Source organism: Prunus avium, chromosome 7 (assembly GCF_965620075.1).
Source record: "Prunus avium chromosome 7, drPruAviu1.hap1.1, whole genome shotgun sequence".
NCBI classification, from domain to species: domain Eukaryota; kingdom Viridiplantae; phylum Streptophyta; class Magnoliopsida; order Rosales; family Rosaceae; genus Prunus; species Prunus avium.
In genome coordinates this window covers 6,236,399-6,264,108 of record NC_142290.1, presented here as the reverse complement: position 1 = coordinate 6,264,108, position 27,710 = coordinate 6,236,399, and the positions used below count along the sequence as shown (strand labels likewise).

At 38.1% G+C, this 27,710-nt stretch overlaps 3 protein-coding genes across 3 annotated transcripts; all 3 read right to left on the bottom strand.

The window, feature by feature from the left end:
• Positions 1-12,368: 12,368 nt before the first annotated feature.
• On the bottom strand, positions 12,369-13,205 carry LOC110763657 (uncharacterized). Its single transcript, XM_021966489.1, has 2 exons — positions 12,912-13,205; positions 12,369-12,716 (listed from the first exon to the last, which is right to left on the bottom strand). The coding sequence occupies exons 1-2, from the start codon at positions 13,203-13,205 to the stop codon at positions 12,369-12,371; spliced, it is 642 nt and encodes a 213-aa protein (XP_021822181.1).
• Positions 13,206-13,230: 25 nt separating this feature from the next.
• LOC148292904 (uncharacterized) lies at positions 13,231-14,345 on the bottom strand. The gene is made up of 2 exons (XM_088244495.1): positions 14,010-14,345; positions 13,231-13,929 (listed from the first exon to the last, which is right to left on the bottom strand). Exons 1-2 carry the CDS (start codon positions 14,343-14,345, stop codon positions 13,231-13,233), a joined length of 1,035 nt encoding a protein of 344 aa, XP_088100621.1.
• A 487-nt stretch (positions 14,346-14,832) lies between these two features.
• Positions 14,833-16,804, bottom strand: LOC148292903 (uncharacterized). Its single transcript, XM_088244493.1, has 2 exons — positions 15,980-16,804; positions 14,833-15,804 (listed from the first exon to the last, which is right to left on the bottom strand). The coding sequence occupies exons 1-2, from the start codon at positions 16,802-16,804 to the stop codon at positions 14,833-14,835; spliced, it is 1,797 nt and encodes a 598-aa protein (XP_088100619.1).
• Positions 16,805-27,710: the final 10,906 nt, after the last annotated feature.

The window sequence follows — 27,710 nt, the reverse complement described above, 5'->3', positions numbered from 1 at the left end:
CCTCATATTGTCAAAGCTGGTTTCTTTTCCTTTCTTTTCTCTTTTTCGTTTGGCTGTGTTTAAGGGTAGGCATCGGGACCGAAAAACAAGAACACCAAATCTGACCAGATGAAAAAAAATCGGAAAAAAATACCAGTTGACCCAAAAGTCAACAAATCGACATCAGAACAGATCGAATCGAATCCCAATCGGTTTCGGTTTCAATTTCACATCGGACCGGTTGTGTATTATTTTTATTTTTATTTTGACAACATTATTTAAATCTAATGCTACAATTTTACTGTCATAACTAATATTTCCCCAAGCCCAACTTCAAAACATCTCTATTTTCTAGGCCCAATATCTCTCTTTGTATGAAATTAGATCATTTGTTAATTTTCAAGCCCAAAAAATAAAATTTTAGTTGGAATTTGTATAAAAAAATAATTTGAAATAAATAAATAATAATCCGGTCTAAAATCAGACCGATTCATAAACCGGACCGAAATTGGTTCAAACTAGATTGGCTGATTTTATAATTTTATTTTATTAAAACCAAACCTAATCGGACCAGTTAAATAGTATCAGTTTCGATTCCAGTTCAAGGTAGAAACTGAACCGAATCAAACCACACCCACCCCTAGCTATGTTTATCAATTTATTGATTCACCAAAAAGTCTTAATAAAAGAAAATAATGAAGGAAAATAAATTTAAAAGAAAATATGTCAAAATATATGATTTTATTTGTTGTCATCAACTGACCCTCAAACAAAATTAAATTTAAAAAAAAAAAAAAAAATAGCACCAACATTTCAAACTATGAACATGAAGCCTAATCATTAGCAAAAAAAAAACACATGTAGTACGCATAGGAGGTTTTCTTTGACAATCATACATTTTGGTGGGTTGTTAATTGTTGGGCTTGCAGTAGTGCTTTGTTTTGTCTTGTTTGGTGGAAGCGGCATTTGGTGGTAGTTCTTCTTTATTTTGTGTTTTGTTCATGTGACTGTCTCGTTTTGGTGTTCTTTTGGTTATGACCCATTGCATCCTAAACAATTCTCGTGATGTACAAAGGACTGCGTTTACCTAGGAGGCATTCTTTGACAGAACCTGAGAGGCGGTGGTGTGCTCTTTTGATGGGTTTCTTTTAGTCTCGTTTTGGTGTTCTTTTGGTTATGACCCATTGCATGCTAAACAATTCTCGTGCTGTATAAAGGACTATGTTTGCATATGAGGCCTTCTTTGACAAAATCTAATAGGTGTTGGTGTGCTCTTTCGATGGGTTGCTAATAGCTTATATTTGGGGGGGGGGGGGGGGGGGGTTAGATTTGTTTTAGAAGTGTTTGTTTTGTGGTTTTGGTTTTGTTTGGACTCTTTTGTTAGTTTGTTGCATGTGTGATACTCTTTTCTCGCTCGGACTTAGTTTCCTGAGAAGGTTTTGATGAGATCAGTGTTAACATGCCGGTTTCTCTTTGTACTGTTCGTGGAATATTAATGGCATTTATCAAACAATGGTTTATGTGCAAAATTGTCTAGAGGCCGACAGAATGCGGTCGAGCATGTGAAAACGGCCGAGCACATAAAAGTGGTCAAATGCCTAAATACGACCGAATGACTAGAACCAAGGTCTAAAATATCGGTGGTATCGGAAATATCGGAAGTCCAAAAATACGAAAATATCGATGGAAATATCGGGATATTATCGGTATCGGTAAAAATTGAAGAAAAACCACGGAAATTGTAAGAAAAACTTGGAAATTTTTATTGAAACTTTGCAGGATGTTTGTTTAGTCAATTATCTATTAGTTTGTCACAAAAAATTGGAAGTAAATGCATTGCATGATGGATTTAACTAATTTAAGTTGATTATATAGCGAGCTGGCAAACACTGTAAGTGTAGAAAATATGTAGTAATTAATGAAAGAAGATTAAATACACCATAATCATTTATATATAATGAATTACTACAATATTTTACACTTTATACATTGCATGGTAAGATACATGAGTGACTTAGTACCACATAGAGTTCCTATTTGGTTCAAAATTTTGACTATCTTCATCATCTCTATGTGTAGAGTAAGTATATTTTGAAGAGTAGTCATCAAATGATAAATCCCCAAAATAGTTTTGCATGTAATTGTTAACATGCCACCCATATGGATCCGAGATTGGTTGACGTTGTACATAAGCAAAATCATTTGAAGATTGAGTATCGGATTCTTTCCATGAGTCGCTTGATTCCATCCCAACAGGAATGAGATATGAAGGGTAGGGAAATGGTTGGTTATGAGTATAACCATAGTTACTACTTCCTACTCCAACAGAGTCCGAAGTTATAGATAACGAGTCATCTTCTTGACTTGACAAAGTCCCCTTGCCTCTTTCTCTACGAGTCATCTTCTTAACTTCACAAAAACATAAGTGATATGGTGGTTAAGGTGTTGAAGGAGTAAAATGGGAGGGGTTCGAATCCTTCTATGCGCAACAGGGGAAGCTTTTCAAAAATTTCATGTATTTTTTGGGTTTCGTATTGGGATATTATCGATAATATCTCGATATATTGCCCAAATCATTCATAAAAATGTTGAAGTTATCTCCCCGATATTATCAGGATAATATTGGGATAATATCGGGATAATATCGATATATTGACGATAACACTATGGTTAGTTGCTAAAATATCGGCCCCCCAAAAATCAGATATTATTGGGATAATATCGCCGATAATATCGATATTTAATACCTTGACTAGAACAAGCTGAATGCATAAAATCACCTGAAGCATAAATGGGGAGAGAACATCCGGAGGAGGATTGTATGAAATTATGACTAATTTGAAGGCCAATTGACGACCGATCAAATTGGGACGTACCAAAGCCCCTATAAATACCAAGTTTTTGGAAAAGAGAAAAGATCTGTGACACAACACACAACTTGTCATTTTATATTGTTTTCATTTCTTATCTTAGGAGTAGTGCAATGTAGCTTATAGTCTAGTACTTATTTTTTCGCCCTAATTCCCATAAATTTCAATTATGTCTTTACCTTTCAATGCACTAGTCTAGTTTACATTCTTGTTCTTGTATTTCAATTTCATTTAAATTCAAGTCTCTTAGTTTAATCTTTATCGTTCTTGTATTCTAGTTTACTTTCCGCACTTCAATTTACCCACTCACATTTCAATTATTTATTTTACGCAATTTACATTATGCACTCGTCTTTAAATTCTTTAATTTATGCACGTTAATTTCTGTCATTTACTTTACGCAATTTACTTTCCCCCCTCATCTCTTCAATTATATTTAAATTTAGGAAAATTTGTATAAATACCACGTGAATTTTTAGGCATATGCATGTTTACCACCTGAATTTTTAATTTTCATTAATAACTACCTAAAATTTATAAAGTGTAGCAATTTACCACCACGTGTAACTCCGTTAAAATTTCCGTTAAGTCAAGTCATTATAATTAAAAACTGTTAAGGCCCAAAAAATCCAGGGTCAGGCCCAAATAAATTCCCGACCCAGTAAAACACCTTATTAAGAAAATATCCGACTTGAAGCAAGCAAAAATTCATCACACGCGCTCGCACGAGCCACAGTCCACGTGCCATGCCAAATAAATAATCTGTCATGCTAAGAATCGAGATGAGCCTATAAAATACACTAGCTCTACGAGCCCATGCTAATTATCATGTCAAACATCATGCCTCTTTTCAAAGACGATAAAATTCAAGCACGCCAATCAACATGCCATGCCATGCCAAGCGGGAAATTATTATTTTACACCTAGCCACGTTACAAGCTTAAGTGGGCCCAAGCCACACGAATGCCCGGGACTTGCTAAGTGGGTTGTAGTATGGATGGTAACGAGCTTTCATGAGGCCCATTGATGAGCCAAGAAATGGAAGTTTTGGGCTGCTTGGGAGCCCCAAAACTCAAGCCCATTTCTTGAGCCCAAATATATGGGTAAGCATAAAAGAGAGAAAAAGCCCAATACTCTAGAAAAAACCAGCCCAATACTCTAGGGAAATTAGCCCATCATTTTGATAAAATAGTCCATCACCTAAAGAGATTAGCCCATTCCCTTAACGAGCTAACCCATCACTTTAGGAAAGCCCAAGCAACCAAAGAAAATATCTGTAGTCTCCAGCACTTAGCTGGAAACATGGACCACGATGAAAGCCAAAATGTTTATGTCTGTAAGTTGCTGGGAGGCTCTAGCACATGTCCAAAGACAAATCCCAACACAAGACATCCAAAAAACCAAAGGATACTTGAGCAAAACACACTTCAGACCAGCCAAAGTTATCTATCTCCTTCATTTACCAGACCTTACCATGAAATAAGGGAGGAAAGAAGGAGAGGTGATAACCAAAGATAGGAAATCACCACTGAAGCAACTGTGGGAAAAGCCTTAGAGCTCCCAAAAACCTTGTCTTTGTGTGTTTGGACAGAAAAGGATTTCACAAAATAGGATGAGTCAAGGGGAGAAAAGAGAAATGAAGGAGGAGACTTAGCAAAATTGGAGAAAAGCCATTAGGGTTTCTTGGGAAGGAGGAGCTTCCAGCGGCTATAAAAGGGGGTGTCTCCTACCCATTGAAAACAACTCAATCGAAGGCAAGTAAACCAGACTCAGAGAGCAAGCATCATCTCTCACCCCTGGAACCCTTCAATTTCGAGCCATATTCCTCCATCTCCTCCAATTTTCTCTTTTGACAAGCTATTCCAAATCTTGACAGAATTTTCATCAAGCTGCCGAAAACTACTCAACACACCCATTATACCCTCCATCTCTCTCTCTCTTCAACAAACCTTCTTAGAATCCCTTCCTCCTTTCCTTAGAACCCCTGTTTCTCATAGGAACTCATAGCCCTCTCTCTCTTTAATGCTAAACTCATGATTGCTTTGCTCCCATGCCACAAGCTTCTCATGCCAAGCTAAGAATCTATCTATAAGCCATTGTTAGTTTCATTGGTGAAGGAGACCAAGGTGTTTCCTAAGGCTCAGCTATGCTTTCGAAGCACTCTTAGGGTCTGATCCTTGAACTCAGACTCAATGGGAAATTGCATACATTTGGCTCTTTACAGCAGCCTAGGCCCATAAGTAGCTGCCGGAACGAAAAAGCCCTTACAAAAACTTAACAAATATGAAACTAAAAGAATTAAAAAATAAAAAACAAAAACAAGATGAAGATGATTAGGTTGATTTTCTTCTTCTTTTTCCTATTATTTTTAATTATGTTAACTTAAATTGACAGGATCCGACCCAAATTCCACTTTGGAATCCGTGTCAAATCGTGTGCGTGTCCAACACATAAAAGGTGTCGACACAAATGTCCAAAATAACATTTTTGCCTTAATCCCAAACACTGCTTTAGGGTTTGACTTCTACTAGAAAACTGACAGGGTCTCCCCTGAAAAAGGTTCAATCCAACAAATTTTCACCTGTAAACAAAGTCACAGTTTAAAATCCCCAAACGTTCAGCATGCACAAGATAAAATTTACACACACAGAACAAATATTCTGAATGGCCTTGTTGAAGAAAAATGTGAACCTCCCAACATAATTTCACCACCACTAATTATATAATGGGGTTTTATTATTTTAGGTTCGACCTATTCGAGACGCAAGTCTCTTAATTACAATCCCTTGCTTCAAGGGAAAACCCTTTGATTCCATCATAAAGAAACAGAACGTGTGTGTTTGGTTTTGCGGCTGCTCCCAAGTCCAACCTCAAGATGCCTACGTATCCCTTGCGGGAATCAAGCCACACGTAGTTCAAAAATTCGTATTGAATAGATGACTCATTGCAAAAGGAAGAATTTGAATGAATTTGATTGAGGAGTGTTTGAGTGAATTTAGCTGACTAAGCCAGGGATTCGATATGGAATTGTGTTTGGGATGGTTGCATCTAGATTGAATCTCTAGATTGCCTACGTACCCTTGATGGGATCAAACCGGCGTAGTTCCAAAAAGATTTGTATGGAGGTAGATATTTGATTTGTGGGAATTTGGTTGATGTAACTAGTAATTCCAATTGAGTTGCAGTTGCATCTATTGGGATGTTAGACTGCCTACGTACCCTTGATGGGATCAAACTGGTGTAGTTCCAATTGAGTTGGAAATTAATGGGTAAGTGTGACCTAATAATTTAGAATTTGTGTCTTTGAGACACTTTGAAGATTTTCATAGGTAGATGACCTATGAGAAAAATTGGAAATTAATGGGCAAGTGTGGCCCACAAATTGAGAATTTCTGTTTGAGAGATTTGAATTTAATCTCATTGGAATTTTCATGGGTAGATGACCCATGGGAAAAATTAGATGGTTTTGTACCATTTTTCCTTTTGTCAATGTGCAAGAAAAATAATGAGCAATTTTGATTAACCCACTAATTTTCTAAAATTGACACTTGCATTTGGACTCAATATGGCTATGAGGATTTTTTAAATTAATCCACTAACCATGTGATAGGAAATTTGGGCCTTTGCAAATTTAATGGATAATTATTTTGACAGCCCATTTTTCTATTTCGGGTCTTTGAAATTTGTTGATAGTTAGCCCACGAACAAGGAGCCCATGGTAAAGCAGCCAATTGATATAACCTTATAACTATCCAACTCTTTGTAGAGTTCGTTTCCAAGTAAGTCGGACCTTGCACTCCTATGTTTATTTGAAGTGCTTGAGAACAGTCCAAATTGAACGCAAATATTGCATCTCTTCTGCATCTCTTCCGTCTTCAAAAGAGTACATCAAATCATAATCAGCACAGAACCTTTGCAAACAAGGAGAAAACCAGAGGAAAAAACTGACGCAAATATCAATAGGTTTCAAACTTTTTTTTTGTCTTTTTCCTCTTTTTTGTCCTCTGCAATACCAAGTTTCTTGTGTTTTTTGTTTTTTGTTTTGACTTTTCCTCTTCACTTTATTTTTTTTGGTTGCTGTTTCTTTCCTTTTGTTTGTTGGTGTTATCTACAACACCAAACCTGCCACACCAAGCCCAATAGAAAACCAACGTGCTGTCTTCAACCTTTTTCTTTCCGATGGCCATTTTGTTTTGCTGCTGCTATAGGCAGTATCAAGCCAGACCCTCGAATCGTGCTGACTTTCCTCTTGGTTTATTTTTTTTTTTATTGCATGCACCCAGCTTTCCTCTAGTAAAAGAAAAACATGGCTGTTTCATCTTTTTTTTTAAACACAAAGTGGTGAACAACCATTTTTCTTGTAGATCTCCATTTTTTTTTTCTGTCTGTTCTTTTCTTCATGACTAACTTCCTTTTTTTTTTTTTTTTTTTTTTTTTTTTTTGATGTAGTTTACTCAGAGAGAAAAAAAAAAAAGTAAAGGCTTTCTCATACAGAGATGGAGAGGAGTGGCCAGAGAGTCCAAAAGGTAGTTCACGCCGCTTTTTTTTTTGTTTTTGTTTTTTCTGTGCATTCTGGAATTAACCCTTATAACACCATTTTTGTTTCAGAGGATTTCCATTTGCTCGGCAGAGCTTTGTTGAACAGGAATCCTCTCATGGATTTGCTGTTCATGATTTAGGGGTTGCCACCCATTATGGATTTATCATCCAAGAGTTTGATTTGAGGGTTGCCACCCAATATGGATTCATCATCCAAGAAAATGATTTGAGGGTTGCCACCCAACAAGAACTAATTGAAAGAAGCAGTATACCTGTCAAAAGTATTCTCTTGTGTCTGTGCTCTTGTAATTTTTCTCCTGCAACAGTTTTCTTCTTCTGTTGTTTCCTTCCCCTTTTTTTCTCTTTCCCCATTTCTTTACTGCTGTCCTCTTTATAAGCCAAAGAAACTGAAAAATCAACTCCCCCAAAAATAGGAGCCACTAACCTCTCTTAAGAGTTTTCATTAGTTTAGACCCCCACCTCTCTACCCTCAATTTACTGCTTGCTAGATGTGGCTAAAAACGGGTATCAGAATTGTGGGTGTCCAATCCCACGTTTCAATTTTTTTTGTGATTTTTTTTATTCCAACAGGCCTCAAGCCTCATAACGATTTTTTTGTTTATCAATGTCACACAAAGAAAACTAGAACACAATTAAACACGAAAACAATATAAAGATTGAAATCACAAGGACTTCCACACACACGCCAACACCAAGGGGGTTTTGATTTGATTTTGTAAATAAAAGAAAACAAAACAGAATTTAAATTAGAGTTTAAGAGAAATTAGTTTAAAATCAATCAAGAACAATAGCTAGGACTCACTATCCACCTCCAAACAATCAATCAATCCATAAACAACAATAGATAATCAATTTCTAGCAAGCATATGATGACGACACTCACAACAAGATCATGGCATTTGACTCGAGTTGTATGATTCTCTCTTAAGTGTATGTAAAGTGTATGGCATTTACATCAATACGTGTATTCTTAATTGAAATCCAGTATGGCATTTACTCAAATTAACAATCAAGAATCCATTAAGATCAAAGAGAATATGAGTGTCACAAAAACCCTAAAACATGGCATTTGTTATTAGGAATTCAAGAATCGATTTCTCATAACTAGTTCTTAACCCAATTATTCGTTGCCAACAAGAACACATTCAATATGGCAATTGACCTATGTTCTACAACAATGTAATTCCGATACATGCTTCAAAGTTAGCTACTCAAAGAAACAAAATATCAGAATTCACATAACATCGAGAAACCGAAATCATCCCGCTTGTAGAAACTGAAAAATCCATTCAAACTTGTTTATAGAATTGAAATCATGTTTAGGGCTTCAAGATTAAGCCCTAACTAACAAGAAATTAGTTACTCATGTTCTGGGATGAACTCAAAAATAAATACATAAGAACTGAAAATTAAAAGAAGAAAGGAAAAGAAAGAACTCGCTGGCAGCTTTTTCCTCTTGCGCGGTTGATCTCCTTCGGACGTGAATCCTCTGTATGGGGCCTTGGCTGGCCTTTTATATGACTTAAATCAAAGTCCTAAACCCTAAAATTTACTGAAAAGTCGTCCAAGAAGTCTTGGTAAACAAGGAATCCAAATAGGAAAGTAAAGATCACAATTCCTAACTCCACAGGGAAATACAGCTCAGCCCAATTGTCACAAGATTTGGGGATCTTCGGCCTTCTAGAAAAATCAGGAAAAATATATTTTAGAAAGATAAATGTCTTATCTTTCCAACCATATATAGCACATAACTTGGAAAATTCGGGAAGGCTTCCGTTTCTTCATATTCACGTAACATGTAAGAAACTGTCCTGTCTGCACGTGGGCTAACTTTACTTGTAATACTGTACCAATTGGCTCGGTAGAAAATTCTGGAAAAATCACAGATTCAACTTCAAGGTGTTAGCTTTCATCTCCAATTGACCTTGCACTAAAATTCCTCCGAAAAGTTGATTTTCCCTTAAAAACCTTCTAAGAGCGCAGAAAAGCTGAAAATCAGAAAAGTGAAGTAATAAGCCCTTTTTAAGTCTAATTCTTCTACAAAACCTAAGTAAAGAGAGTACATAAATGAGTATATTTATGGACTTATCAATATGATGAACTTGTCCCCTTGAACCAAGAATTATGCCGTGAAGACTTATATCCTTCAACTGTTGGTGAACTTTTGAGAATCCATGCTCAACTATGCGTTTTTCATAATAAAGGGCAAGTTTTCCATGACCAATGGATTGAGCATTTCTTTCATGGGGAAGCCATATATGGTGCTGCTGGGAATAGCAATAACATAATTCCCAAACATAAAGCCGAAGACTTCAAACTTCCCTTGAACATTTCACGAGAAGGACAGTTGGCTGCTTTCCTAGCCTTTTGGCTTAGCCGTTTTGTCTTGCCCCTTGATAATACTATAAGGCCAGAATGTTTCTATATGGCAAGTTTGATGGCGCAAGGGTTCAGAGTTTCACTTGCTCCAGCAGTGTTGGGACTTATTTATCATGCCCTTGGTACGGTTGCCACACATCGTAGAGGTCCTGGCTTAGCTAATGCATATCTTCCCATTCATTATGTGATTGGATGGTTAGGGGAGCATTTTCCTGATCTAATCGATCGTCAATGTGATAATGACTTTCCAGCACATTACCCTTTTTTAGCGAGGTATAGTTAGATTGAAGCCAAATATGTCAGCTCCAATCAAGCTAGAATCATCTTCAAGAGTGAGTTTATGGTTTATCGCCCCAGCGTCTTCCTTGCACATGAAGACTGCATCCTTTTAGACATGGAGAGTCTTGCAGATGATGCCTTTGAGTTCTTGATTTGCATACGCTCTGCACTGCTTCTTGTAAGGGTAGGTGGCGATCTTTGGTTGGAGCCTTACTACCCAAACAGGTTTGCTCGTCAGTTTGGCTTTGATCAAGGAGTTCCTGCAAACAAGCTTCTATTTAGTGTCTGTGAGAGGCAACGGTGTGGGATTGAGAAGTTGGCGAGAGCCCAAGCGGTCCTTCTACGCAAAGATACCACGCCGCGCTTCTATATTCCATGCTCCACCCGCATTGGAGAATGCTCTTGGTGGTATTGTAGATGGTGGATGATTGCATGTGCACCTTACATGGGCTTTTCTGTGTCAAAAATTTTCTCAGTGGTAGACAGGCACGTCCCAAGGAAGGACCGCGTCTTTGTGACTGATAATTTGAAAAGTATCTCGACAGGCATGAGCAAAAGAGGCTTCAATTCATCTTCACCCCCTCATGGTGTTTCTTCGAGCAGAGGATATAAGAAGAGGATTCGTAATGTTAAAGGGCAACACTTTTCTGGGATTAACCACACGATGTCCCACCCTCCCAGGATTAATCAAGACTCACATCTCAAACAAGCACGTCATGATAATCACAGCAAGGTTGAGGTTGGAAGCTCTATCCATGTACTCGAAGAAGAGAGTTCCAATCCGGTGCAAGTGGAAATGAGGTTTGATGATACTACCGCCCTTCGCGAAATGGAGCCTGTTAATACAGATATCCCAGCTTTTGAGCCCATTTCTTCCAGTGAAGAGGAAAGCATTTTTCATGAGGGTGGTAACTCCAACTTGGGCGACAACGGGACAAACCCCCTAACTGAAGAATCTGAATCTCAACAAGCTCAGAATAGCCCAGCCGATGACCCATTTCCTGAAGGTGTAGGGCCCATAGCAGTTGTGCGACCCCTCCAAAATTTGGTTTCAGTAGAGAATTTTGTTTGTCAGATCCTTGGGAATGGAGTGAACTAGAGTAGGCGGGAGTTTATCAGTAGAGAAATTGAAGGTATCTTCAGCCGACTTTACTCCTCAGAGACACCTGTTCAACTTCATATGCACCGTTCCGAGATCATCCAAGCCCATCGACTTTTGGGGTCAACCGTTGACATTCTTGGGCATGGTGAAACTGCATTCAAGCAGTTTGCCCAACTTGTGGACTGGATTTTTGAGCTTGCCAGGCGACATTCCGAGAGTAGTGCTTATATTGAAGCCTTAGGAGATGTGAATGTTGATGTGATTCACGATTTGATTCGTCGGCACGAGGAATGTTTAAACACCAAGCTGGCTCTTGAGACAGAACTTACAGAGGTTGCTAAAGAGATTGAAGACTTAGATGTCAAGGAAGCTACCATCAGGGAAGCAGAAGAGAGAGTTCGTCTAATGCGGGAAGAGCATGAAACTAAGAAAACCTTCCTTAGTATGCAAAAGATGAACTTGGAGATTTCTTTGGAGCATCAGAATGAACAAGCGATACAGCTTCAACAATCCAGAATTAATGCTAAAGAAGATCTACTTCCCCATATCGGGAGCACTCGACGGTCAATGAAGGTTCAAGAGCAAGAGATCCATCGTCTGATCAATGCCCTGTTTTCTTCTTGTAGCGAGCTCTAGAAGATGAACCTATTATTATTATTTTTTTGTTTAGCATGCTTTTTCCTTTCAATAAGCGTTCTTGTAGGCCTTTGTTTCAGTATTCTTTGCTCATGTAATGTTTTTTTTTTTTTTCACCAAGAACAATTTTCAGAATAAAGATTTTGCAGGATTTTGCTTTCCTATTTCACAGTTTATACTCATGTGAAGTTGGAGTTCTTGGATAGTATACAGCAGTTTAACCACGTGCTAATACCATCGGTGAAAAAAATGAATTTATGATAATTTATGGTTGCACCTAGCTTTTGGGCTAGCTTGCCTACGTACCCTGTGAAGGGATCAAGCCGAACGTAGTTCACCCTCCTTGAATTGAGATAATGAAGGGGGATTTTGGGTCTTGTGACTGAATCTAGCTTTTGAGGGACTAGACTGCCTACGTACCCCTTTTGAGGGATCAAGTCACCCGTAGTTCTTTGCTTGGGCCGCCCTTTTTCAACCCACAAAGCTTTTTTTTTTTTTTGGGTGCTCTAATTTTTGCTTAGACCGCCCTTTCGGGTTTTCAGCCCAACAAGCATTTTTTAACATCAGGCATAAAACTTCTTGACAAATTTCCCATTCACACAAGAATATATGCACTTGCCTTCGGAGTTTGACAACTTGTAAGCACCCTTGGAGAAAACCTTAGTAATGACGTAGGGCCCCTCCCACTTGGGCTCAAACTTACCATGCATTTTCCTGGTAATGACAAAGGGTCTTCGGACAGTTAAAACAAAATCTCCAATTGAAAAAGATCTGAACTTAACTTTCTTGTTGAATGCCCCTGCAACCTGAGCTTGGTATATTTCGAGCCTTTGTTGAGCTGCCAGTCTTTTCTCGTCTAGAGCTTCCAATTCTGCCAGTCTCACATTTGTGTTTTCGTCGGGGTTTGTTAGCTGTTAAGCTACCCTTAACGATGACAATTGGACTTCCAACGGTAGAACGGCCACGGAGCCAAACACCAGATTGTATGATGTACATCTTGTTGAGTTGCGTATGGTCGTCCTATAGGCCCATAATGCTTCGGGAAGACGATCATGCCAGTCTCTTTTATTTCCTAAGACCATCTTCTTTAGGATATTACACAAAACCTTATTGAAAGCTTCAGCTTGTCCGTTTGAGGACGGATTGTAACTCGCGGAAGACGAGTGTTGAAACTTGTACTTCTCGCACAACTTGGTCATGGACTTGCACTTGAAATACAATGCATTGTCATAAATTATCTTCGATGGAACCCCATAACGGTAGATGATGTGATTCCTTATGAAGTTTGTAACATTGTCTGCTCGTACCTCCTTTAAAGGAATTGCTTCAGCCCATTTAGAGAAGTAATCGGTCGCGGCCAAGATGTATTGATGTTGACGTGATGACTTAGGCTTTATCATGCCAATAACATCCAATCCCCAAGCTTCAAATGGCCAAGACAAAGTTGTTGGATGCAATTGTTGGGGGTGGCTGGTGTATAAAGTCCCCATGCAACTGGAAATCTTTACATGTGGTTGTAAATTTCATTGAGTCTTGGACCATTGTTGGCCAGTAATAACCCAATCTCTTCAGTTGATTTGAGAGTTTTGGACCGGCTTGATGAGCACCACAAGTGCCAGCATGAGTATCATGAAGGGCTTTAGTTGCGTCTTGTTTCGACAGACACCTTAACAACATACCATCAAATGACCGTTTGTACAAGGTGTCGTTTAAATACAGAAACCGGATGGCTCTGCGTCGGATTTCAGCCTTTTTTCTTGAGTCATTTGGCAACTTGCCATGTTGGATATACTCGATTATGGGATGGCGCCAATCGAGATCATATGTTTCTTCCTCACATTCGGAAGCCATAATGACGTTTGAATCAACGACTTCTTCAATTCTCTCTATAATTGGGGCTAGTAAATAACGTTCCCCAATAGTGATTTGGATGTCCCTTTCGTCAGGTAGCGTTAACGATGCAACCAAATTAGCTAGTGCATCAGCTTTATCATTTTCTAACCTCGGGATGTGACTGATATGAATGTCTTGAAATTGTGACATGAGATATTTCGCCCTTTCATGGTATGGGATGAGAGTAGCATTTCTGACTGCGTATTGGCCATTCAATTGTCTGACGACTAACTGTGAATCACCATATGCTTGCAAGCAATCAATATGCATCTCGAGAGCAATTTCAAGGCCAATGATGAGATGATGAGTGCCTCATATTCTGCCACATTATTCGAACACAAGGCTAGTAGAGAGAATGAGTATGGGATTAAGCCCCCAGATGGCGTGATGAACACTAATCCTGCGCCAGCTCCATTTCTTCTTGCTGCCCCATCAAAATAAAATTGCCATGTGAGTGCTTCTGTTGTGAACACCTCTTCATCGGGCAAATCAGCAGGTAACTCCATATTATCAGGCGTAGGATGTGCGGCCAAGAAATCAGCAAGAGCTTGCCCTTTGATTGCTTTTTGTGGCACAAATTTTATCTCAAACTCAGAGAGGAGGAGTGACCACTTGGCTATTCGCCCAGAGAGCACAGGCTTGGACATTAGATATCGAAGTGGGTCTACCTTGGAAATCAAAATGACTTTATGAGCGAGGATGTAGTGTCATAATTTTTGGACAGCAAACACCAATGCAAGGCAAACCTTTTCGATGGGGGTGTAATTTTGTTCTTCCCCCACGAGTGTTCTACTCAAGTAATACAGCGCATTTTTTTTTTCCATCCTCATTGTGTTGGGCGAGCAGTGCCCCTAACGAGCGTTCTAATGCCGCAATATACAAGATTAAAGGTTTACCTTTAATTGGTGCCATTAGAACGGGCGGATTCAACAGATATTGTTTAATGCTTTCCAAAGCATTTTGACATGCTTGATCCCATACGAACGGAACGTCCTTCTCCATGAGCCTCGAGAATGGTTGACACCTTCCAGAGAGAATTGAAATGAACCGTCGTATATAGGCTAGTCTCCCTTGTAGCCCTCGCAACTCCCTTAAATTTCGAGGGGGAGGCATTTCACAGATTGCCTTAATTTTTTAGGGATCAATTTCAATTCCTCGATGTCGAACGACAAAGCCAAGGAATTTGCCTGAAGTTACCCCAAATGCACATTTTAAGGGATTCATTTTCAACTGGTGCTTTCGGAGTCTATCAAAAACTCGTTTTAAGTCACTCAAATGATGTTCTCTTTTTCTGGTTTTAACAACCAAATCATCAACGTAGCACTCGATGGTATTGTAAAGCATGTCGTTGAAGATTGTCGTCATGGCTCTTTGGTAAGTTGCCCCTGCATTTTTCAACCCAAAAGGCATCACAGTGTAGCAATATATTCCTTTTGGAGTACGGAAGGCAGTTTTTTCTTGATCCTCTGCAGCCATTTTTATTTGGTTGTAACCTGAGAATCCATCCATGAAAGATAGAGCACCGAAACCAGTTGTGGCGTCTACCAATAATTCTGTAATTGGGAGCGGAAACTCATCTTTTGGACACGCATCATTTACGTCTCTATAGTCCACACATATACGTAGTGCCCCAGTTTTTTTGAGGACTGGAACAATATTGGACAACCAAGTGGGATATTGAACCTCTCGGATAAAACCGGCAGCAATAAGCTTGTCAATCTCAATTTCTATTTGGATTGTTAGCTCTCGCCGAAAGTGATGTGGCGCTTGTTTCACCCATCGAGTCTCATCAGGTATCCCAAGTTTGTGAACTGCAACCTTTGGGTCCAAACCTGACATGTCTTGATAACTCCATGCAAATACATCTCGATATTCTTGCAAAAGTTGTGTGTATTCTTCTAATTCTTGCGGTGTCAGCGAAGCACTAACAAAGATTGGTTTTGGGCTGTCAGCTGTACCAAGATTAATTTCTTGGAGATTATCAATCGTGGCTTGACCTCCCTCCTCCATTTGTGGTGGAGCTGGCTGGACTATGTCAATGAATTCCTCGGTGTCTTGAGGATTATCATCTTGGTCCACTGTTTCTTCAAAAGAGGTGCAATTGACCTGCTCAAGGTCGTCATTTATTTTCACCTTTTTGACTGTTTTAATCACAGCTTTCTCTTGACTCTTAACCCTCCATTTCCTTTTATGGACTTTCTCTTTTTGAGATTTGGAAGGGTTTTCCAAGCGTTGAAAGACTGAGATGCGGTGTGGTTGTTTACGCCCTAGGCGTTTGAACACAAATGCGAAGCGGCATTGAATTCATCTCATCTTCTCTAAACATAGCTTGTTCCATATTAGTGAGCACTTCGAGCTCGGAAGCTTCTGGCTGTGGCCCTCGAAGAGTCACTTTGAGTACGCCACTCTCATTTTGAACTGTGAGGCCAGCATCGCTTTTCTTTGCCTTACGGCCTTTGAGCTTTATCTTGAACGGAGCAGACGTTGTCTCTGGCAATGATGACTTTTTGTGGACAACTACTCGTTGACTCGGGCCATTGTTTTTGCCAAAAGTAGTCGAAATGACCAGAGTACCCCCTGGGATAGACTGATTGATCTTTCGAAGAGGACGAGTGTAACTTGTTGTCATCAGTGACTCCATCGTTTGTTTCAAGGAGCCTGTTTCCTTTTCACTAGGCTTCTTTTTTGAAGTCTTGAAAATTATCTTTGGCTTGGGAGCCTTTGCAGTCGGGACTTCTTCAACTTTTGAGGATGACGCACCACGAGGTGATAGCTTCACTCGAATTACTCTTGAAGGTTCAGGTGCTTCTGCCTTTTGTGATTTTCCTACTTCGGCAGTCGCCCTTTTCTCCTTATCAACCTTTAATGGTTGTGTGAATGAGAGACTAGGTGAACCGTAAAACTTTGCATCAAAGTAATTTACCTCTTCGCCTCTGAACGGGTCCATGTCAGCTGAAACACTCTTGACCTCCCCATCCACCAAGTATTTGAAGCACTGGTGAAGTGTAGATGGGACTACGCCATATGTATGCAGCCACGGGCGTCCTAGCAAGACGTTGTATGAATATAGGTCCCCTATTTCCATTTGCAGTGCAATAGAGCCCATGGCTTTTTGCCCCTGTTGGTTGAACCCTTAAATAGTGAGCATAGAGGGAGACAATTGTCGGGCACTCATCCCTATAGCATGGAGTGTCTTTAATGGGATAAGATTCACGGACGAACCACAATCTAACAAGATTCGATTAATGGTCGTGCCTCCAACTTCGCCTGTGACGTAAAGAGGTCGGTTATGGAATTTGGACCCAAGTAAAAGGTCATATTCACCAAAAGTAATTGCTGCCAGACACGATGCACAAAACTTTGGGGTTTCAGTTGTGTGAACATCAGTTGATTTGAAACATGACTTGTACAAATCCGGGCTCATCAAAGCCATTACAAGTGCTTCCCTAAGCTATCTCGACATTTGTAAAGCGTCATAGACGCTTAAAGGAGCGGGAATACGCTTAAGATGAGTCAAAATATCATACTTAAGCGCATGTGATTGTGATGACTCCTTTGTTTTACCGGTATCGGGCTTAGGGTCTTTTTCTTTTGAGGAAGACGGCGGAACTTCCCCTGCAACAGTTTTTTCCGACGAGGAGACCTTAATCTCTTTTGGCTGTGACTTCTTCTCGGCTTTAGAAGAAACAGTTTCCTCATTTTGTTGTGCTTTATCAGTAGATGGGATGCTTCGACCGGAGCGGAGGTTAATCTCATCAACCTCTGTGTCAACCTCATATTCCTCCACAAAAACCATATTGCATTGAATGATTTCTTCGTCAACTTCGGATTCACTCGAGAAGAACTCAACTGGCAAAAACTCGGTGAGTGTGACAGGGACCCTTGCAGGTTGCTCATATTCCTCTTATTGAGGGATTTGAACTTTCTTTTGCACCCTTTTCTTCCTCCTCTTATTTTTCAAGGACGGCATGCCTCGAATCTTGACTCCAGGACGAGTAATAAATCCGTGATTGGGCGGGAAATGTTTGGCCATGTGCTTGGCTCTTTTAACAAATGTCTTCCACCCCTCAGTAGATTCGTCGACCGAAGAATCTTCCTATATCTCTAGACTGGGTGCAGTCATGAGCTCATGAAGAGAAGGAATTTGAAGATCAGTAGACCGTGGCATATTTAGATAGGTATGTGCCTCACTGTTAATGGCTGCAAATTTCGCTTTCTCTTGCAATGCAACAATGAGTGTGAGCTTTTCCTCAATCATATTCGTTGCAGCTGATTGATGTCAGGCAGAAGAGTCTATCACCAAACCACCACTGTTAAGGAGCTCTTGGATTTTATCCTTTAAGATATAACAATCTTTAAGTGTATGACTAACGAGGCGGTGATACCGACAATACTTGGGGTCATTTGTCTTGTTGGCCTCAGTAGGACACTTTGATTCTGGTAGGGTAATAGTATTGGAGGCCAGAATTTGGTCAAAGATTTCTTCTACATCATCATCATCGAAAGAATATTTGACCTCTTTACGCTCTTTAAGCGTGAGCCTTTTGGGTGGGTCTTTGCTTTGGCCTTTGTCATTTTTCTTTTCTGGCTTGACAAAAGTGACCAATGACTCTCCCTTCGTAGACTTCTTGTCGTTTTTCTTTTCCCCAGATTGAATTTTCTGGGTCGCGGACTTTTGGCGTGCAATTTGTCTTTCCACATTGCTCGCCTTTGACACCAAAGCATCAAATGATTGGGGTTCGGCAGTGGCAACAAAATTTGCAATGTCTGGTATGAGGTTGTTATAGCACATTTGCACTGCTGATTGCTTGGTAATTTTTTCCGGGCATTGGAGATTGAGGCTCCTCCATCTCATTATGAAGTCATTGGCATTTTCCCCTGGCTTTTGGATAGTTTGAGCTAGGTCCATGATCGAGACCTTCTTCTTTGAACTGACAAACTGTGCCAAAAATGCTTTTTGCATGTCGTCCCATGTCAGGATAGAGCCTGGTGGTAGTTGTGTATTGTTGCGTAGATTTAGCTCCACCAAAATGGATTAAGCTGCATCCTCAACTTGTGATACTCGCAAGTGCACGAACCGTTGGTAGTATAGCATATGTAAGTGCGAGGTCGATTCCACAGGGATTGGTGATTGAATGATCCAATTTAGTTTTCCTACACAAAACATAAATAAAAACAAAAGAAACAAAACAAGAAGAAAGAATGTACATTACAAGAAAAATAAATTACAACTAAGAAAACATTAAAGAAAGCTAGAATTGAGAACTAGAAAGGAAAACTAAGAGAATTTGAGGGAGAGAAGGGAAGGGAGCTCTAGAGAAGTGTTTGAGAGCTCCCCCCCTTGGGGTGTGTTTACAAGCTTGGGAAACCTCACTATATATAGGCCTAAGGAAGCTGAAAATCTGAATTAAGTATGGCTAATGCATACAACACTTGTTTTATAAAATCTGAAATGGTTGATGCACTTCACTAATGCATACAACACTTGCATTATAAAATCTGAAATTGTTGATGCACTTCACTAATAAATCCCACCAGCAGCCCTAGCTCATCTTCATGTCACCATGACCAAGCTTCCAACCAGAAATAATAGCTCATCCTGAGGTCAGCATGACCAGCAACTTCAAGGGCTTACGAATTGGGCTTCCCTTAAGCGAATTAAGACTTTAAGCACTCAAACTTGAAGTTCAGAATGTCTTCTTTCCAGCCATATATCATTTGGGCCAATCCAAGGTCGGAGGAGGAAGTTAAGGCCAAAACAAATTGCTAACTCATTTTGCGCGCTGATAAAATCCATCCTGAGCATGGCTCTGTGTTTGCTAGGTAACAGACTCCACAATTATCCAATGGGGCTGAATTTCGGATATGTTATAGTATACACCCATTGGAACAACTTTCATGAAGAATGTGGCCTCATCCGAGCTATGTAGGTTGCTGAAACAAAGCTTGCAATATGACCTACGAAATTGAGCTGGCAGGGGACTGTAGCCAAAATTGAGTTTGTCTTTAAGCTCTTCATCCATTCATCCAAATTAGGCCCTAACATGCATGGATTGCATCATTTACTATCCAAAGCCCTCATTATTACCTAAAGCTCAATGAACTGAAAGATAAACACAAAAAGGATTAAAAGCACAAGTTTAACTCAAAAACATAACCAAATCATAAGCTAGAAGGGTACAAAATGATATGTAAATATGCACCGATCAAATACCCCCAAACCTAGATTTTGCTAGTCCTCGAGCAAAACAAAAGGAAAACAAAGATAAAAACAAACAAGAAGTTAACTAGACCACTTTCGTAGGTAACTCGATTGCATTGAGCATATGCAACAAGCCTTTAAACCTCTAGGCATCCCTAGTAGGAGGAGTTGTGTCTCCTGAGGGTTTAACAGATACGATACCCACAAACGTTTTACTGACTCAGTAAAACAAGGTAATTAGAAAACTTAAAAGATTGTTAGTCCTTAAGCAAAATAAAAAACAACAAAAAAATAAAAATAAAAAAAATAATAATAATAATTACATTAACAAAAACAAAACAAAACAAAACAAAAAAAAATTACAAAAATAAAAAGAACTCAAAACAATCTTTCCGAACATTTTCTGAAGAGAAATGACTCATGCACATGACTCAAAAGTTTTAACAATAAAAGCTCAATTTCAAACATTATTCACAAAGCGGCAAAGTTCAAAACATAATATGCTCAAAGTGTGGTAGTGTGATAGCCAAATGCAACAAATTCCCCAATCTTAGTTTTCACACAATTTCAAAAATCATACAAAGCACAAGTTCAACTTCAAATCTCACCAAAGTTGTCCTCTCACAAATGAATCACTCGGAAGAGGGCTATAATGCAACACTCAGTTATAAACATGAGATTAGAGTTAAACCATAAAGACTTAACTCGAAATAGAAAGATGAAGAACTTGCATTAATATGATCTCAAGAAGGATGCCAAGCACTTAAAAGTAGAAAAATGAATGCAATTCAACCACATGACATTTAAGATCAATTTAGGTCTTTAACATAGGTTGTAATGGGGCCAAGGGTGTAAGGTGAGTAAGAAATGAAGGGTATGGATAAAACAAAGTCCAAGAAACTCAAAATATAAGAGCATAAAACAATTGTTTACAAGACTTCGAATCATCACGATTAGATTTTTTCTTTTACACGATCAAAACTCCTTATACCTTCATTTACAATTATTCATACTCCTTTCCTTGAATTGAACAAACACCAATTTATTTAGAAGGCCCAAAAATGAAACCCAAAAATGAAATTTCATTCAACTACCACTTAATCACAATTTTTCTCTTTTCTTTTCTTTTCTTTCACCAATTGAGTGAATTTTTTTTTTTCTTTATGTAATATCCCTTCCCAAACTTAGCATGAAAAACACATCCGAATTAGAGCTCATGAGTCCCTTAGAAAGGTAAATTCTTGTTTTTCGGGCTAAGGCGGGGAAATATAATTGGTAAAATGAAAGAAAAGGTTTACATGTAGGCTCAAAATGGTTAACAATGGAAAATCATGCTTAAGCATGCATAAGGTTAGCTTGAAAGGTACAAACGATCCAAAGAGGGCCTTAATATCATTTCTTTAAATGTCATGAAGTCAAATTGCACAAGAATGAATGACTTTTAAGTGTTCAACCAAATCAATAAATAATGAGATCAAACAACAACTTAGATGACAAGAAAATAAGAGTATGTATATAACACTCATGAAATGAAGTACAAGGCTCAAAAGCTCACTTTATATGGTTATATAAGTCTAATTTGTGCTTGATACAATTCTTTGGGTCATGCAAATCCTTTAAATGGAAAATTATGAAACAAATGGCAAGTGCAAAGGTTTCGAACATATCATGATAGAACAATGCCAATTTTTTTTTTTAATTTTTTTTTAATAAATAAAAAAAACACTAAAATAAAATGAAATCCAATTTTCATTTAAGTCATGCAAACATTTATCACTATCTCATCATAAGTGTTCGGAAAGTGACTCAAAACAAAAACAAAACAAAACAATACTTAAAATAAAAACAAGCAAAAAATTTTTTTTTTTTTCAATTATTATTTTTTAAAATTTTTTTTTTTAATTTTAAGAAAAACCAAATTTACTTGCTAAACTCCAATACCCCCAAACCAAGAAATGAACATTGTCCTCAATGTTTAAAAATTAGCCACAAACAATGTCATAACAACAAATGAAGGGTATTAAAGCAAATAAAAATCACAAAACATACAAAAATAAAATAAAACAATTACAAAATAAAAATTACAAAACAAACAATCAAGTTTAACTATAAAAAAAAAAAAAAAAAAAAAAAAAAAAAAAAAAAAAAAAAAAAAGAAATATTCTTCATCTTCTTCATCATCATGGCTTGCCTCTATTTTCTCGCACTTGTAGAATCTGCAGCAGCTCCACATGGTCCTCATTTTTTCTTTGCAGTGCTTCCACGTGCTGATTGGCACAGTAGAGCCGCTTCTGCAAGTCCGCCACAACCACTTGTGATACTCGCAAGTGCACGAGCCGTTCGGTAGTATAGCGTATGTAAGTGCGAGGTCGATCCCACGAGGATTGGTGATTGAATGATTCAATTCATTTTCCCTACACAAAACAAAAATGAAAAAGAAAGGAAATAAATACAACAAGAAAAAAGGAAATAACTCAAGCAAATAAGTTCCCAAGTTCAATTAGATTAATGGATTGATTCTAGCTAAAGTATGATTAAGCCATGGTGTGTGGTCATAACCTTGTGTTCCTAATTCCCTAATTTGATCATTTGTTGTCTAACCTAAAATTAAGCATTAGGAACCCATTAAGCATAGAAGAACAATTTAAACAACCAAGCATGTATCTAATCCCTGTTGTCGAATGTCCATACATACTCTTCCTATTCATAGTTCAATTCGAATTAAAGCATGGTGTATACTCTTAATTCAAACCAAGATAGCTAACATGCAAGCCTAAATGGTGATCAATCATTCAAACTAGCATATTAACTTATAAGCATAATGAATAAGAACAAAAACCATAATTGAAACTTGGAAACTAATTCAACTTGAAAACTTAAGAAAAGAATTTACATTACAAAGAAAAATAAATTACAACTAAGAAGCAAAAGGAAAGCTAGAATTGAGAACTAGAAAGCAAAATTAAGAGAATTTGAGGGAGAGAAGGGAAGGGAGCTCTAGAGAAGTGTTTGAGAGCTCCCCCCCTTGGGGTGTTGAGAACTTTGAGAGGGAGAAGAAAGTATTGAGAACTTGGAGGATTTTGGAAGAACATGTGTTTGAGAGCTTTGAGGATTTTGGAAAGGTTGAGACATGTGTTTGAGAGATTTGGAGACTTTTGGAAGAGAGGAGAGATGTGTTTGAGAAAGAGAAGGGAGGAGTGTTTGGGAACATTGAGAATTTGATGAAGGAATGGGAGAAGTGTTTGGAGAGTGTTTGAGAATATGTAGGCTTTTTGGAGAAGAAAGGAAAGTGGTGTTTGGGAACTTTGTGGATTTTGGAAACTTGGAAAATTTGAGAACGTAGAGACGGGAGGAGAAAGTGTTTGAGAAGTTTGGAGAATGTTTATGAACTTGGAGAATTTGAGAACTTAGGGAAGGGAGAGAAGGGTGTTTGAGAAGTTTAGAGAATTTGATGAAGGAATGGGAGAAGTGTTTGAGAACATGGGGAATTTGGAAGAGAATGGGAATTGTGTTTGGGAACTTTGTGGATTTTGGAAGAGAGAGTGTTTGGAAAATTGGAGAACTTTGAGAACTTTGGAAGGGAAGAGACATGTGTTTGAGGAATTGGAGAATGCTTGGAAGAGAATAGAGAAGTGTTTGGGAAGTGTTTGAAGATTTAGTAAAAGGATCATATTACAACAATTGAGAACTACAAAGGGAAATTAAGAGAATTTGAGGGAGATAAGGGAAGGGAGCTCTAGAGAAGTGCTTGAGAGCTCCCCCCCTTGGGGTGTTGTTACAAGCTTAGAGAACTTCCCTATTTATAGGCCTAGGGGAAGTGAAAATCAGAATTCAATAAGACTAATGCATACAACACTTGAATTATAAAATCTGAAATGGTTGATGCACTTGTATTAGAAAATCTGAAATGGGTGATGCACTTGTATTAGAAAATCTTGAATTGGTTGATGCACTTCACCACTAAATCCCACCAGCAGCCCTAGCTCATCTTCATGTCACCATGACCAAGCTTCCAACCAGAAATGATAGCTCATACCTAGCTCACCATGACCAAGCATCCAACCAGCACATGCTGAGGTCAGCATGACCAGCAACTTCAAGGGCTTACAACTTGGGCTTCGCTTAATCAAATTAGGACTTTAAGCACTCTAAATTGAAGTTCAGAATGTCTTCTTTCCAGCCATATGTTATTTGGGCCAATCCAAGGTCGGAGGAAGAAGTTAAGGCCGAAACAAATTGCTAACTCATTTTCCGCGCTGATAAGATCCATCCTGAGCATGGTTCTGTGTTTGCTAGGTAACGGACTCCAGATTTATCCAATGGGGCTGAAATTTGGATATGTTATAGTAAACACCAATTGGAACAACTTTCATGAAGAATGTGGCCTCATTCGAGCTATGTAGGTTGTTGAAACAATGCTTGCAATATGACCTACGGAACTGGACTGGCAGGGGGCTGTAGCCAAAATGAGTTTGTCTTTAAGCTCTTCATCCATTCATCCAAATTAGGCCTTAACATGCTTGAATTGCATGAATTATGCTCTCTAAAGCCATCATTATTACCTAAAGCTCAATGAACTGAAAGATAAACACAAAAAGGATTAAAAGCACAAGTTTAACTCAAAAACATAACCAAATCATAAGTTAAAAGGGTACAAAATGATATGTAATTTATGCACCGATCAAATACCCCCAAACCTAGAGTTTGCTAGTCCTCGAGCAAAACAAAAGGAAAACAAAGATAAAAACAAACAAGAAGTTAATTAAACCACTTTCGTAGGTAACTCGATTGCATTTAGCATATGCAACAAGCCTTTAAACCTCTAGGCATCCCTAATAGGAGGAGTTGTGTCTCCTGAGGGTTTAACAGATACGATACCCACAAATGTTTTTCTAACTCTACAAAACAAAATGGTTAGAAAACTTATTAGATTTGTTAGTCCTTAAGCAAAATAAAAATAAAAATAATTATACAAACAAAAATAAAACCAAAAACCAAAAAAATAAATAAATAAAATAAATAAATAAAAACAAAACAAAAGTAAGACTCAAAACAATCTTCCCGAACATTTTCTGAAGAGAAATGACTCATGCACATGACTCAAAAGTTTTTAACAATAAAAACTCAATTTTAGACATTATTCACAAAGCGGCAAAGTTCAAAACATAATATGCTCAAAGTGTAGTAGTGTGATAGCCAAATGCAACAAATTCCCCAATCTTAGTTTTCACACAATTTCAAAAATCATACAAAGCACAAGTTCAACTTCAAATCTCACCAAAGTTGTCCTCTCACAAATGAATCACTCAGAAGAGGGCTATAATGCAACACTCAGTTATAAACATGAGATTAGAGTTAAACCATAAAGACTTAACTCAAAATAGAAAGATGAAGAACTTGCATTAATATGATCTCAAGAAGGATGCCAAACACTTAAAAGCAGAAAATGAATGCAATTCAACCACATGACATTTAAGATCAATTTAGGTCTTTAGTAAAGGTTGTAATTGGGCCAAGGGAGTAAGGTGAGTAAGAAATGAAAGGTATGGATAATACAAAGTCCAAGGAACTCGCAATGTAAGAGCATAAAATAATTGTTTACAAGACTTCGAATCATCACGATTAGATTTTTTCTTTTACATGATCAAAACTCCTTATACCTTCATTTACATTGATTGATACTCCTTTCCTGAACAACCACCAATTTATTTTGAAGGCCCAAAAATGAAATTTCATTCAACCACCACTTAATCACAACTTTTCTCTTTTCTTTCACCAATTGTGTGATTTTTTTTTTTCTTCGAAATTCCCAAACTTAGTATGAAAAACACATCCCAATTAAAGCTCATGAGTTCCTTAGAAAGGTAAATATTTGTTTTTCAGGCTAAGGCGAGGAAATATAATTGGTTAAATGAAAGAAAAGGTTTACATGTAGGCTCAAAATGGTTAACAATGGAAAATCATGCTTAAGCATGCATAAGGTTAGCTTGAAAGGCACAAACGATCCAAAGAGGGCCTTAATATCACTTCTTAAATGTCGTGAAGTCAAATTGCATAAGAATGAATGACTTTTAAGTGTTCAACCAAATCAATAAATAATGAGATCAAACAACAACTTTGATGACAAGAAAATAAGAGTATGTATATAACACTCATGAATTGAAGTACAAGGCTCAAAAGCTCACTTTATATGGTTATATAAGTCTAATTTGTGCTTGATACAATTCTTTGGGTCATGCAAATCCTTTAATTGGAAAATTATGAAACAAATGGCAAGTGTAAAGAAGGTTTCAAACATATCATGCTAGAACAATGCCAAATTTTTTTTATTTTTTAATAAAGAAAAAAAAACACTAAAATAAAATGAAATCCAATTTTTATTTAAGTCATGCAAACATTTATCACTATCTCATCATAAGTGTTCAGAAAGTGACTCAAAACAAAAACAAAACAAAACAATATTTAAAATAAAAACAAGCAAAAAAATAAATAATTTTTTTTTTCAATTATTATTTTTTTTAATTTTAAGAAAAACCAAATTTACTTGCTAAACTCCAATACCCCCAAACCTAGAAATGAACATTGTCCTCAATGTTTAAAAATTAGCCACAACCAATGTCATAACAACAAATGAAGGGTATTAAAGCAAATAAAAATCACAAAACATACAAAAATAAAATAAAACAATTACAAAATAAAAATTACAAAACAAACAATCAAATAAAATAAAATAAAATAAATAAATAAAAAAACACGAAACAATAAAACACTCAAAACAGTAAGCCCTAACAGATAGTCTTACACAAACTGAAACCCAAACAATTGAAAGCCCAACCCAAAATGAAATTAACCCAACAACGGTAAAACCCGACCCAACATGAAATCTGAAGCCCACACGTTTAAATTTAATTTTTTTCTTAAAAAGATAAAACGTGAATTATGAGCGCAAAGCGGGATTTCTAAAAAGAGGGAATGTGGTCCCTGATGTCGTTTCATGGATAGTCACGGGCAGAAAGCAGGAGCCACGTGTCGACGCATAGAGGCGCCGCAGATCCACAAGCGAAAATTACGGGCTCATGGAAAGGCGCGACAACTTTGCTGAACGCGTCCGTTCAGACAAAGCAAGTCGTGACAAATGTGTTGGAAACGGTTGGAAAGTGAGAAGGTTGTGGGACTCGAGGAACGCTGGATATTCAGAAAACGCTTAGACGCTGCAACGGCTAGGGTTTGTTTGTCAAAGACTACATCTATAAGAAGGAAAAAGAAGGGAAAAAAACAAAAAACAAAAAACACACAAACTCAGAAACACAAAAGAGAAAAGAAGCAAGAAAAAAAAAAAAAAAAAAAAGTGAGAAATCAAATGGCTTCTTCCTACCCCTTTTCGTTAGATCTCAACCTAGCTCCACCGACTCAGACACGAGGCCAAGCAGTAGCACCAGTATGGATGCCCTACTTTGGCTCCTCACGGGGGCCTGTGACAGTAACTGACTCAATACTCCTGGACAACGATGTTGCCATTGGAGTTGGCAGAAATTTAGTGACTCCCAAAGATATACATGTGTTCGGGACAAGGGATGACAACCGAGTCACGAGTGATGCCCTGGCACTGAGCGTGCAGAGTACAGCATGTGTCGCAAGTTTGGGTCATCGCCTACTTGCGAAGTCCCATGAGGTAGAGGTGCTTAAAGCTCAGTTGGCGGCGGAGCGAAGTTTGGTTGAAGACTGTCAGAGTGCTATAAAAAGCTTGAAAAGGGAGAGGTCAAGGATTGTGGAGGTGAATCGACACCAGCTAGAAGTATTGCGAGACGAG